The following is a 13,881-nucleotide window of genomic DNA, read 5'->3' on the forward strand; positions in this document are numbered from 1 at the left end:
TGCACGAGAGGCTCCTCAGGTTCAGTTTCCCTTTAAGTTCCCTTTCTGCACTCTTGAGGTCACACACACCTAACAGTCACAAAACTGGAGCCCCTCTGCCATCTGTTGCCTAGATGCCCTGGAGGTAGCAGGAGGTGCAGAGCTGTGGTGTTGAGTTTGTTAGATGCAACCAAGGCACAGAAAGGCTGCAGTGGGAAGTGAATGCTGAGGGCAGAGCCCCAAGGACTGTGGCACTCAAGGACTAGTGAGGAGCCTGAGAAGGCACAGACCATGCAGAAGGAGTTACAGAAGCAAGGCTCATCAGCTAAGATTCAGGGAGTATTTGGTTGTGGTCCAATTCTACCTCGAGATGGAGTGAAGTTTGATAAATTTGAGGTTGGGTGATGTTTGCTCCAGTACTCGTAAAAGCTAAACTGACCTCAGTAGTACCTCCACGGACAGGGCTCTGTCCTCCTGCGAGGCCATTCAAGCCTAAGGCAAACCTCTGTTTTACTCTCAAGATGCTGCAGTATTGAAATGTTGGGGCCTGGGCTTTAGCTGCAACCAAGACAGAGTTGCTTCCTGAATGCTGAGGTGACAAGCTGCCTGCAAGGCACTGGGCTGTACAGTGACTCAACCCACCCCCAGCTTCCTTTCCTGCATGAAACTGACAAGGAGGCTTTGACAATGTGTGGCTGTGGAATCCCGTGAGAGGACTAAGTCAAAGGCTGACTCCCATGGCTTTCCTCCCCAGCCCCTTTCCCTGGACACTGTTTGGAGTGGGTTGAATCAAGACTGGTGTCCACAGCCCTGTAACCTCTCAAGAAGAGAAACAGCTGATGTGGAGCCTGGTGATCTGATGGCCCAGGCTCCTGACAGCTCACTGCAGGTTTTTGAGGAGCCAGGGCCTACATGGGGGCGAGGAGTCAGCAGGTGCATCCCAGTCCTCTCCAGTAAGGGACCAAGGTCTGTTGTGGGGGAGAAAGCCCAACCACCAGAAGAGGGTCTCAGGAGTCATCTCCAAGACTGTTGAGGTGTGCACTGTCCCAAGAGAAAGTGTTGTGGCCAGGTACTTCAGGGTTGGGGGTCAAGGGTCCCCACGTGGGAGGGATGCACTCAGGCCTGGGGGGTACAGGTCCTGATACTGGCCTCACAAGTCCCACCGTGGGCCCCTCCAACACAGTCTCTGAGGCCTGCCCTGGGAGGCCCCCCTCCTGACCCTGTCCTCAGCCACTTTCTGGAAGAAACTCTCCAAGAAGCCCTGCCTGGGTGGCAGCCAAACACTGCCCTGTTTCCACTTACAGCAGATTTTCCTCCCTTGTTCTCCTGCCCCACCCTCTCCCAAATGTTTCCACTTAGGGCTGAGACCACTGGAGGGCCAGGGCAGGAATTTCTGCACCGCTGCTGGTGGGCCCCCATGTGTTTTAAAGAGTGGAAATGAACTGGATGGGCAGGCGTCAGTGGAGTAACAAGGAGAAAGGAGCAGCTCCTTTCCTCCCCTTCCCACTTCCAGCTTCTCCTCCTAGGCAGAGGTGGGCCCTGCAGGTGCCAGATGGACAAGGGTAGGTGGGAGGGCAGGTGTCTTCTGGCGTCAAAGCAGAGGTGCTGGCTTCTTCCTGGGTCAGCAGAGACCCTTCAGTGCAGCCAAGCTGGGGACAGGGAACTCTAGGACCCCCACTGACATTCTGAACTCAGTGACAGTGCTTTGGCGCCCCCCAGTGCTAAGTGGGCTCTCTATGCAGAGTTCCACACCCCAGGCTGCAGCACAAGGCTGCCCTTCCGGTGACGAATGGGCCCCACAGGTGGGATGGTAACCAGAGGGTGCTGACCATCTCCCTCTGAGGGCAGTCTGGGGAGCTACACCTTCTAAGCACCAGGAAGACAGGTGGGGACCTGGCAGGCTAGATGTGCAGTGTTCCACATTCTCTTGCCCCTCACCCCCCGGAACTGGTGGGAGGTGGGCTCCAGGCAGAATCTCACCCTCCAGGTTTCTTATTTAGTGCCCCTGCACACAAGGTCCAGGGCCCCAGGGCCTCACCCTGGGGACCCCTGGAGTCCTTCTGCTACACCCCCAGCTGATGAGGCCTGGGGGCCCTACTTGCTGCAGGCCAGGCTGTGCCCACTATTACCATCCTCAGGTTATCCAGCCCCATGGACAGCAGTCGGGGCCAGCAAACCTGAATGCAACTCCCTTCTTTACTAGCTGGGTGGTTGGGGGTAAGGTCTTTGGCCTCCCTGTGCCTGAAGTTTCTCCACCCGAGTCTGGCCTGCAGGTCCTCAGTGTGAGGGGTGGGGGCAGTAAATGCAGTTTGCCATTCCTGTGGACACCTGGGCAGGGGAGTCCTTTTGGGGACTTTTAGCTAACAACCCCTGCTTTCAAGTCAAATTTGGTCACTTACCCTTAGTAATCTTGCTGGTGTCTGTGACTGTGGTGGCAGCTGAGCTCTCCTCCCAGCCTGCCTCCCCACCTTTCGTCCCTCCCGCTGAGCGCAATTCTGTCAGGGTCTTGGCCTTGTCTGTGCCTTCGGGTTGGTACTCAGCATGTGGCGTCTTCTGGGGCCCATCTCTTCATCCCCAAGTACATGTTCCACAAGAGCTGCATGTTCATGAACCCGAGACTTGCAGTGCTGCCCCCTCCTTGGCTCAGCTGGCCCTCAATGCCATGTTGGCAGCCGGGCTGCAGTCAGGGACCAGGTCCTGCCATGATCTCATGGCCCCTGGGGCCCATCACATGGCCCTGCCTGAGGAGTGCCTCTGGACAGGCTCTTCTGGGGCCCAGCCTGTGGGTGCCATCCCAGGGCCTCTGAGAGGTTTACAGGGAGACCAGGAGGGGCTGGCTTGACTAGGTGGTCTCCTGCCATCTAAACTCAGATGACGCATGGCTCCCAATGCCCCAAACACCATAGGGGGTGCCTAGCCAGGCCCACGGTACCCCTACCCCACCCCTCACCCCCACAGAGGAAGAAGCTGAGCTGTGTGTGTGCAGCGACAGCTTTCATCTGTGATGACATTGTTCTGGCCTTGTCCTTCCACATCCAGGCTCCTGTCAGTGCCTGGAGAGTCCTCCTTGAGAGGATGAGAGCAGGGTCAGTGTGCAAGCCAGTGCCTGGCTGTTTGTGTGAGATGTCTTCTGGCAATTTGTATTTACAGTTAGTGTTGCTGAGTGATGGACAGAAACAGACCCCAGACTGTGTCAGTAGGGTGAGGCTGGGCACAGAAAGCAGAGTTCCCATATTTATTATCATACATACATACATACATACATATATATATATTTCATGTGTATACACAGATAGTCTCTCTTGGAAGTATTAAAAAAATTGATCAACCTTCAATCTATAAAAAATACCTACTCTACATGATAGAAAAATCTCTCTTCCAAGTTTACACTGATTTACACCCAAGGCTTTCCCCAAAATATACAATACGAGGCAACATCTTAAGTCTTAGTGTAGAAGGTGGGCCATGTGGAGGATGAAGGGTAACACACATGCTTACACACACACATGTGCATACACCTCACATACGCACTTGCACGCAGCAGTGGCCAGTTTGTGTGTGGGGTCTTGGCCCACCTGGGAGCACCTGGAGGCCTGTGGCCAGTGCTCGGGCTCAGGTGGGCAGCAGGCCCAGCATCCCTGTGGGGGTGACACTGCTGCTCCTGGTAGCACAGGTGCCAGGCAGTGGCAGAGTACAGCTAGGTAAGGGTTTCCTAAAAGGAACCTCCAAGCCGCTGGGGAAGCCTTGTTATCTGCTCCTGATCTCTCTCTTTGGAGAGCCTGCCCTGCCCAGCGTCCTGTAGAATGCACCTCGGGAAGAATGATGACTGCTAATGATTTAGATTCCCGGAGGAAACATTTGGACTCTGGCCTGGGAAAGTGGGACTTTACCGGGGGCAGCCAAGATCTGCACAGAGAGGGTAATTCAGGAGGCCAGGAGGGCCTTACCCATGGGGAGGCCACACCTCACCATGGCCCTGCCTGCACCCCAGGAGTCAGAGAAGGCTGACAATGTCCCCCTCCATCCAGATAGTACTTTCCACAACATTAGATTCTCAAGTACTGATTTCAGAGCAGAGGCTCCTGCCCCAGCCCCCACAGGAGAATGAGAGCCCCCAAAGGTTATTGTAGCAAGGGTGCAACTGGAGACCCCTGGGCCTGAAGCTGGACTGAGATGCTTCTGGCTGGGTGGTGGCCTGAGCAGCTCAGGGAGACAGCCCCAGAAAAGCTTGTGAGAAGGGGGGCCCTGCTGGTCAGACCCTGACTTGTATCAACTTCACTGCCTGTCTTTCACCTACCACGGCATCTGGTGCAAGGGCCCTCGGGTCTCTAGATTGTCCAGGAGTGGCTGAGATGGGTGGCACCATGTCGGGGTACCTGTGAGGACACAGATGGCTGCACCCCAGGTGGCAACCCATTTCCTTCCTTTCTCTCTGACAGGGCAGGAGAGCAGGAGGGTCTACTACGTGGGAGGGAGCTCATGGAGGGGCTCATGCCAGCCTGAAACACCATCCCCACATCTGCAAACAGGAGGCGGCCAGAGCTGAGAGCAGGCCCAATCCCACCTGCACCTGCTGTGGGCTCAGAGCACTGGGCTTCCTTTTCCTTCTCCTTCTTCCACCACCCTGTCTTTCTGTGCTCCAGCTCAGCTGTGTGCTCTGGCCTCAGTGGGTATGGGACCTGCTATTCTTGGCCCATGTGTGCCATGGCCATCTCTGGGGTGTTGGTGGAGTCCAGAATCACCCTGGGCTAGGCTTGTCTGCCTCTACTTGACCTCCAGGATGGATGGGTTGGTCTCCATGATGGCCACAATGATCCTGTCGATGTAGTCCTGAAGGCGGAAGTTGATCTCTTCCTGCTTCTGAATCGCTTCCATGAGCTGTGGGAAAAGCAAGGGGTCAGCACTGGGCACACTGACTGGGGATGCTGTAGAGTCCCAGGCGTGGGGGAGTGGGTACGTTACCTCATCACGGGAGACTGAGCTGATCTCTGCGGCCAGAGACTCGGAGAAGGATGTGGAGAAGAGGTTCTTGGCACCCTGGATGCTCAGGTTTATGATCTGTCCATTGAGCTCATCATTCTGCTCCTTCAGGTTCCGGTTGTCCTGGGGTGGGCGGCACAATAGCATGATTCCTGGGAGTGACTCCCCACGCTCCCCTCTCCCCATGCTGGCTGTCAGGAGGCTTTTTCCAGGTAAAAGAGTATCTGCCCAGCTGTACCTGCTTCAGCCTGCGGACCTCCTGCTCCAGCTCACTCTCCCGGGTGCGGCTATTGTACTCCTGCAGGCCTACGCTGCTGCTCCGGCCCCTCCTCTGCTCTGCCTCCAGCTTGAAGAGCTGTAGATGCTCCAGCTGCTTGCGCAGGTCCTCAATTAGCTGTGTGGGACAGCAGAGTGAGCAGTATTAGCCCAGTCCCTGGCTTCAGAACCTCTGCATTTGTCTGAACACCATTTTTGAGGAGGATGGTGACGCCACACTTCCCAAATGCCACCATGCACCAAGCCCCTCTGTCCAGCCTGACAGTTAAAAGCAGTGGGTCTCCAGCTCATTCCAGATAGGCCCTATGTATCTGGGAGCTCACTGAGTGACAGCCAGGGCCTCTGGGCTTGTGCTCACCTCCTGTGTTGCCTCCTTGTCCTTCTGAAATTGGTGCCTTTCGTGACTCAGCCTGTCACCTAGCTTCCTCCTGTTTTCCTGCTCATCACTGAGCCGCAGCGACAACTCTTCAATCTCATCCAGCAGCTTCTGCTTCTCCTGCAAGGTGAAACACTTGCCATGGACATGCCTCACCTGCCAGCCCACACACTGACTCAGGTGCATGTCTTGAGAGTATCAGCTTGCTGACGTCCACGGGGCTGCACCTGAGTTTTCTTTCCTGTGAAAGCCGAGGTGCATGTACATAGGCATGCTCTCTCAGGGCCTGTGCTGACTGCAAGTGCAATGCACATGGAAGGTGAGCCTGGGGCGCTCCCGATGGAGGGCGCCTCCTCCCAACAGTGCTGTTTCTAGGGGAAGGCAAGAGCAGGACCTGACCAATGGCCACTCAGTAGGAGCTGCTCACAGCAGCCAGAACCCAGGTGGTCTCCAACCTGCTCAGGGTTCAGAGCTTCCCAGGAGACACTTTGCAAGAAGCGGAGGACAGGGAAGGAGAAGCCTCTCAGTGAACATCTGCAGAATGGGGCATGAGGGGTCTAGCTGAAGTCAGCCCCTCAAGGACATCAGCCCTAGGTTCAGACCACAGGTCAGTCAAAGCATGAACCTCTGGGCCCAAGGATCCCACGTCTGTGGAAAAGCTGGGAAGCAGGGAGGCTCCAGCATCTTCCAGCAAAGGGGTGGTGGCCTAAGCAGAGCTTGTCCCCTCACACACAGGTCTGGTAGGGCCCAGCACCATCAGCCTGCTCTTTGGAGCAGCATAATCCCCTGGCCTGTGGTGCACCCCTTGACTGGCCACACTCCTGCAGACTCATTAGCTGGTCACATGATTGCCCTGCTTTGGGGAACCTATCTCAGCGTATCCCGATCCCCCAACAGGCAGCAGACCCAGGGGGTATAGAAAAGCACACAGGCCAGCCTGACGGACCTTGGCTCAGCGTTCTTCGTTGGCAGCTTACCTCCTCTAGGCGTTCGATGTTGGCCTTTAGACAGGGTGTGCAGGATCTCAGCTCACTGTTCTCCTCGTCCAGTTGCTGTAGCCTGGGACACAGAATGAGGCTGGGACCCGTTCCCCAGGAATGCGCCTCCTTGGGGTGAGGGAGGCCAAGTGTCTTGGAAACCTTGTTAGGGGCTGCCCAGGATCCACAGAGGCTAGCCTCCAGTGCCTACAGCCCAGCCCTTACACACATAAATGCTCTGGGCAAAAACTTTTCATAGGCCAGGATGGTTGTTAAATACACTTTGGGTATGGGGAGAATTTCAGGTTTACAGAGCAGTTGCAGACACAGTGCAGAGTCCCTGTGGACCTCGGGCCCTTTGAGCTTCCCCTGGAAGCATCTGCTCATCACTGCAGCAGGTTCGTCACAGCCCACGCACCCACATCGGGACGCTCTGGTCACCAAACCATGGATGCGATTCAGCTTTTTCACAAGTGCCTCTCTCTGTCCAGGATCCCTCCCAGGACCACACTGCACTTAGTTAGCACCTTTGTCCCCTAGGGTCTAGGGCAGTCTCTCCAGCTTTCCTGGTTTTTAATGACTTTGACAGTTTTGACAAGTTTTGATTATGTATTTAATAGACTGTCCCTCGAATTGGGTCTTTCTGGTGTTTTATCATGATTAGATGGGTTATGGTTGGGGGAAAAATTCGACGGAAGTGAGGTGACCCTCTTATCACATCAGATCAGAGATGCCGAGTCCACATGACTCATCATGGGTGATACTGACCTGGATCACCTGGTAAAGGTGTGTCTGCCAGGTGTTTCCTCTACCAAGTTCTACTTTTCAAATCTATTCTCTGAATCTGGAAGCCGGTCACCTAGTCCAGCCCACACTCCAGAGAAAGGGAGGACACAGCACCACTCCCCAGGAAGGGACATCTCCATGTACTGTATTTGGAATTCTCTGTGAGGAAGGTTTGTCTTCTCCCCATTCACCAACCATCACATTTAGTTACACTCTGGGTCATGGTCCAATAGTATCATTAGTGTGTTGCTCAAATTGTCCCACCTTTGATCTTTAGTTGGCTCATGTCCCAGGTATATGTACACGTCCCAGGTACATGTCCCAGGTACCTGAACCTCTGGGCCCAAGGATCCCACGTCTGTGGAAAAGTTGGGAAGCAGGGAGGCTCTAGCATCTTCCAGCAAAGGGGTGGTGGCCCAAGCTGAGCTTCTCCCCTCATACACAGGCCTAGGGACTGTACCTAGGTACCTACATGTACCTATCACTGTGTGTGTATGCTCTTGTTCAAGCACTTCCCTACTTTCTGGTACTACAAGATGATGCTCCAGGCTCTACTGGTCTATCCTGTCCCAGCTGCAGAGTCAGTCCCTTCTCTAAGGAGCCCTTGTTTCTTTCTGTAATCTAGTTGTCCTCACCGCCCTGTTACTCTGTAGCCCACCTCATTGAGGAGTGTCTTCCTGTACACCATAATGGACCAAGGCCATGATGGGAAGGTTCTTGTCCTGATGACCCAAGGCTGCAGGGGCCTCTGAGGGCCTGGGCAGCCCCCTAAGAACCCCAGGCTTCCTCTGCCCCCCACCACACTCCCAGGGAGTTGCAGGAGGCCAACAGAATCCAGGTGCACAGAGCCACTGACCCTCGGTGCATAGGGCAGGCAGCAGGTTTGGCCAGAAGAAAGAGTGAGTCCTGCCTCACTCCCCTAAGGCCACGGGAGGCCCCGTCTGTGGTATGCCCCCCCAGGCTGCTATCCTGCAGGACAACCCAGCTGTGCAGGCTCTGGTGTGGACAGATGTGGGAGGCAGGATTGTCTTGCTTCTCAGCACCCACAGCCCGTGGATAGGGCACAAAGGTAGCCCTACAGCAGTCCTTTGGGAGACGCTACCAGCATGCACATAGGAGAAACTGCTTTGAGTCCATTAAACAGCACTGTCCTGATGGCCCAGGCCTGGCTGCCCTGGGTGGTGGCATCCCACTGTGTCTGCATGTAAGGGACCCTGGCACAGCTCTACGTGCAGCCTACTCCTGCCATTCCACTTTTGAAATGCCCTCCTAACTCTTCTTAGATAAAGTCAAAGTGTATCTTCCCAGCTTTAAGAGTTGGAGAGGAACATAAACTTAAGAAGAGTCCTTTCATGAATATTTAAAACTACTGTATTTTGTATTCCAAAAGTGGTACTGACTCAGCTAAAAAAACGTTCTATGAAATCCCCCCCTCCCACGGCCACTCAGGGGAAGCGCTCTGGGAGGGGGCGCCATGGTGACCTTCTTCATCTTCCTCTGCGGTGGGCATCTAAGTTATCCGTGGGTTTTCTCTACAGAGTTTTAAGAGAACCATCATTCCCATGTATAATTTTATGCATGTGCCACTCGCCTCCACCCCGAGTGCCTGGGTGTGGCACTGCCGTCTCTGGGTAGCGTGGGACCACTACCCCTGCTGTGCTTCCCGGGTGCACTTCACGTACAGTGTGCTGACCCCTTTAGTCCCCTCCTTTCCTGACTTATGTAAGGCTTCTGCCTCCAGAGAAGTATAAAGGTAATTTTGTCAAGTAGCCTTAGGAAAAAAATTGGTATTTTCACTCAGATAACATCGATTAGAAAGAGATTTAGAGAAAATCATACCCATGTAAGTTCAGTCTTTGAATTCATATCTTTTGTGGCCTTTAGTAGAGTTTTACAGTTTTCTTCACATAGGTTTTCTACTTTTTCTAAAATAAAATTTATTCCTAGACACTGTGCCTTCCTGGGGTGCGGGGTGGGGTGTAGCGTCTACCGCATTTTCGTGTTGTCACGGACGGCTCTGGAGAGCCGTGGTGGCTTAGCCTACCTGGCCTGCAGGTTCTCAATCTCAATGCTCTTCTCTCTCTCCATCTTGCATAAGAGCTCCTTCTGCTTCCGTGTCTCTTCCAGGACCATCTCACAAGCTCTCAGCTCCTGTTCCTTCAACTGCTCCTCGAGGGCATTGGCTCTGTGAAGGCCAAGGGAGGATGTGAGAGACTTTCTGCCCTTCCACCAAGGGCAAGATGCTGCCTCAGGACCCGGAGAGAGCTGCCCCTACCTGGAGGAGGGATAGGAAGGCTGTGAGACTTCCCACCCACAGCTCTGATTAAAGGCAGTTCTGAAGGAGGAAGTGCCTCCCCCCCGCACCCCGTCTCCACTCCCTGCAGTGAGGGTGGTGTGTGGACAGGAGACCCTCTGACGGACACAAGCCCAGGAGCACTGCCAAGGTACCTTGCACTGACACTCTAGGACCTGGTGTACAAACCAGCCCCACCCACCTCGTCTCAGCAGAGACAGAAGCCAGGTGTCAACAAGAACACAGGGACAAAGGAAATGTTCTCACGGGGGCCCTGACCTTGCCCCCTTCCCAGACCACTGTGCCCACCCACAGAGGCAGGAACTGATCTCCCAAAGACAAGGGCTCCTACACCCTATTTATGGACAGTGTCGAGCCCAGAAGCTGTCCCCGCACACAGGGCTTCCCATCTGCTTCTTGGTGCCTCACACCGAAGAGTACACAGGTAGCCACAGATCCCCAGCTGCCACAGGAAAGCTTTTAATACAACATGGCCAAGGCCAACAGAAAAGGACCTCTAAGAAAATGTATATCACACAGGAAATAGGAGGAAAAGCCCTGTAACTGACAGAGGCTAGGACACCACATCCACAAAATAGGACTGATGTCACAGAAGGAACACACGACAAAAAGTAGCTTAGAAATTAAATATGAAAAACACTTATGTTCAACAGAAGAGCTGAAGAAGAAAAGCAAGGGTATTACAGAGAATTAAAAAAGAACAGAGCCCTGACTGGTGTGGCTCAGCAGCTGGGAGTCATCCTGCAAACCAAAAGGTCGCCAGTTCGATTCCCAATTGGGGCACACGCCTGGGTTGCGGGCCAGGTCCCCAGTTGGGGGCATGCAAGAGGAAACCAATCAGTATTTCTCTTGCACATCGATGTTTCTCTCCCTCCCTTCCCCTCTCTCTAAAAAAAAATTAAATAAAAATAAAAATATTTTTAGAGAGAGGGGAAGGGAGGGAGAAAGAGAGAAACATGGATGTAGTTGCTTCCTACACACCCCCTACTGGGGACCTGGCACCCAACCCAGGTATGTGCCCTGACCGGGAATCGAACCAGCGACCCTTTGGTTCACAGGCCAGCACTCAATCTACTGAGCTACACCAGCCAGGGTAATATGAAATATATATTTTTTAAAAGACAGAGGATAAGAAAGTCCAGAAAGCCAGAGGAAAGGTCTAATATTTTATGAACAGAAGTTCAGCTAGATAAGAAAATGAAAGGCATTGTATGGAGAAATAATTCTAGAAGCCTTCCTCAAGCTGAGGGGCACACTTTCCACGAAGTTGAAAACCTCGTGCCCAGCGCGGAAACAACAGGAAGCCCTCGGGTGTTAGCATGAGAACAGGGCAACACAGCGGTGCCAGGCGTCCAGAGCACAGCTCGGGTTGGAGGCAGCGGGGCCACTGAGTTCTCAGGGAACCTACTTCCATGCTGGGTGAAACAGTCTCAGATATGCAAGGTCTCAAAGAACCTGTTCCCATGCACCCTTTCCCAGGCAACAATGGGGGATATCCTCTTCAGAATGTAAGCGAAAAATAAAAAAGAAGAAAATGTGGGATCCAGAAAATTTTAAAAAATCAAATGCAGGGAAGCATTTGGAATTCCTGGGATGGAGGAAGAGTAGGAGAGCTGTGCGGCAGGGCTGGCGCAGGCTGACAACGTTCCATGTGGGGAACACCAAGAAACTGCAGCAGAAGCGCGCTGTTCAGGAGAACTGCTGCCGACACCAAAAGAACATCCACAGGAACTGGATGTGTCTGACCTTGGGAAGGGATGAGCCACAGAACATAGGCTTTCAATTATTTATGTGGATAACTGGTAAGTGCCCATCGGATTAGACTAATCTCACCAGTCAGCTTGAGAAAGGAGTCTGGTGATCTACTCAGACTTCCCTGGACAAGGACAGAGAGGGAGTAACAAACGTCTCCAGAGACGAGGCACATACTTGGTGCCGCACTGCAGCCCAAGCCCCTTCACAAATGTGGCAGACCCTGCCCTGGCTCTGCAGCAGGGCCTGGGGCAGGCCCTCCCGTGAGAACCCTGCGACTGCACAAGAGAACTAGTTTTAATTCCATAAAGTGATCAGTAGCTTCCAGGATGAAAACATCACAACAGGAGCTGAGCACAACCCTGGAGCACGTGAGGCGCATGCCAAGTGAGTGTGTGCAGGCCTATGTCCCACAGTGTTCAGAGCGCTCGGAGTGCACTTGTTCAGGTCATGGGTGTGGAAACCGGGGCTTTGAGGACAGGGCTCTTCTTGCCTGAGGTCACAGAATGTGTGGCAGAGCCGAGTTTTGGTTCCAGCAGCCTGGCATGGGCAAGCCGCTTCTCTCGTGGAGATCCCAACATACCACACTTCCTGCCTCTCTCAGGCCCCTGGGGGCTCCCCAGAGCCTCGCCCCCACAGCACCAGATGTACTCAGGTAGCACAGCCCGACAGCTGCTGCTTCTGGGCCATGCTCCTCATGCTCTGCACAAGAAGCATATTGCTGCAAATGGCATGAGGTTACACTGAATGACTAGTTTCAAAACACTAAAACTCACACAGTATTCTATAAAAAGTCCACAAAACAGGAGAGGGGAGATAGCCCCCACCCCCTCTGTGCAAACACAGTAGCTAACCCCTACTTCACACATCTGTTATTTCTTCCTCAGTGCTCTCACTGTTAGAGTCAGACTGTGCATTCTGCTGTGAATCCACCAGTCCCCACTTGTTTCTTGTTTCTGTGGCTAAGCACCTGTAAGCACCTGCATGCCCCAAGGATGGGTCATGCTCCCACTGCAGGGGACTCTGAAGGCACTGGACCCCACTCCCAAAGCCCTCACTTGCTATTTGAGGCCCTGGGCATTCATGTGAACTCCCTGAGCCTTGGTTTCCTCATTTGTTAAATGAGGACAGTACCTGAGCCACAGGGATCATAAAGGTGAAAGCAGATGACGTGGGTGAAGTGAGCAAGGCACATCAACTGTCAAGGTCAAGGAGCCCGTGTCCAGGAATGAAGGCCTGTGGTTGGCACTATTTCCTCTGGATGGGCTCTCAGAAGCAGGGACACAAGCCAGAGGTCTGACATTAGAATCCTGGCACACATCCTCTCCCCACGTAGCCTCTGCCACCCCTGAGGTCAGGCCTCCCTCCACCAGGCACTCTGTGCAGGCGGTGTGAGTGCTGGCCTCAGCTGCTCCTGAGAGATCGGTGAGGCAGTGTCCTCTCCTATTTCTTTCCTATGATGCCCTAAATTGGCTGGGGATAGTACTAAGTTGGAGCCATGCTCAAAAAGGTACCCAGAACCATCCCCTGGCTGGCTCCCAGCTGCAGGATGGAGGGCAGCTCCAGGTGAAAGCCGACCTCTGTGCAGCAGCCACGCTCCATTCTGTGAGGTAAAGGGAACTGTGCCATGCTCACCTGTGCACCAGCTGGAGATTTTCCTGCCTCAGCCGGCTATGTTGCTCCCCATTGGCAGCAGTGTCCTTCTCCAGCTCTGACACCCGCTTCTCCAAGAAGACAACCTTGGGAGCAAGACAGTGTTCACTCAGCTGGAATTGGGTCTACCTTGTTCATGGACACTATCCCCATAAACGACATAGTGTGGCCCCCACAGGCATCAGTGTGAACAGCGAGGATTCCATGGCCTCAAAACCGCAAGTGCAGATGTTAGCAGAGGGCTAGAGAGGCCTGAGTGACCTGATAGCGCCTTTGTGATGACTCTGTGATAGTGCATAGGGGAGCCAGGCTATGGGCCCCCCCGCAGGAAGGGGCACCTGCTCTCCACCAGACCCAACCCACAGAGGTGGCACATGCCAGGGGACTCAAGGACAGAAGAGCCTCAGGGATTGATTCCTTCCTCTCCAGGGAGCTCACTAAATAGATGGGAGACAGACATCTACAAAAGTGGTAGGAGGAGTGAAGGCCACCAGCCTTGAGAGCCAGAGAAGGCTGTGCAGAGCAGATGCTGGAGGTGCTATAGAGAGGAAGTGAGGGGAGTCAGGAGGAGGTGAGAAGGGACAGGATGGGGTGAGGGGGACAGGAGGAGGTGAGGGGTGTGTGCTGCCACCCTCCTCTTTCCTTCTTTCTGGAGCTGGTCCTTCAGAAGTTTGGGCCCATTACCACCGATGGCTGTCTGGCTTGGCTCCACATAACCCATAACCCAATTACCAGGCTTCTCTCTTGGAAAAACCCATTCCACACAATGTTTGGTTCTGCCATCACTT

At 53.9% G+C, this 13,881-nt stretch overlaps 1 protein-coding gene and 1 long non-coding RNA gene across 3 annotated transcripts in view; both read right to left on the bottom strand.

Moving 5' to 3' along the window:
- Window positions 1-3,177: 3,177 nt before the first annotated feature.
- Window positions 3,178-13,881, bottom strand: part of RAB11FIP3 (RAB11 family interacting protein 3) — a 100,538-nt gene continuing 89,834 nt past the window's right edge. For both annotated transcript variants that reach the window (XM_028512081.2, XM_036021156.1), the window contains 7 exons: window positions 13,076-13,179; window positions 9,419-9,559; window positions 6,589-6,670; window positions 5,594-5,731; window positions 5,198-5,353; window positions 4,942-5,082; window positions 3,178-4,857 (listed from right to left, as the gene is read on the bottom strand). In XM_028512081.2, the coding sequence (XP_028367882.1) occupies window positions 4,744-4,857; window positions 4,942-5,082; window positions 5,198-5,353; window positions 5,594-5,731; window positions 6,589-6,670; window positions 9,419-9,559; window positions 13,076-13,179 (876 nt within the window). In that variant the 3' untranslated portion in view covers window positions 3,178-4,743. The remainder of the gene's footprint in view (window positions 4,858-4,941; window positions 5,083-5,197; window positions 5,354-5,593; window positions 5,732-6,588; window positions 6,671-9,418; window positions 9,560-13,075; window positions 13,180-13,881) is intronic.
- LOC118499603 lies at window positions 7,555-9,403 on the bottom strand. The gene is made up of 2 exons (XR_004902104.1): window positions 7,847-9,403; window positions 7,555-7,703 (listed from the first exon to the last, which is right to left on the bottom strand). It is a non-coding gene; the product is annotated as an uncharacterized LOC118499603 (long non-coding RNA).

This window comes from Phyllostomus discolor, chromosome 3 (genome assembly GCF_004126475.2).
Source record: "Phyllostomus discolor isolate MPI-MPIP mPhyDis1 chromosome 3, mPhyDis1.pri.v3, whole genome shotgun sequence".
Classification (NCBI taxonomy): domain Eukaryota; kingdom Metazoa; phylum Chordata; class Mammalia; order Chiroptera; family Phyllostomidae; genus Phyllostomus; species Phyllostomus discolor.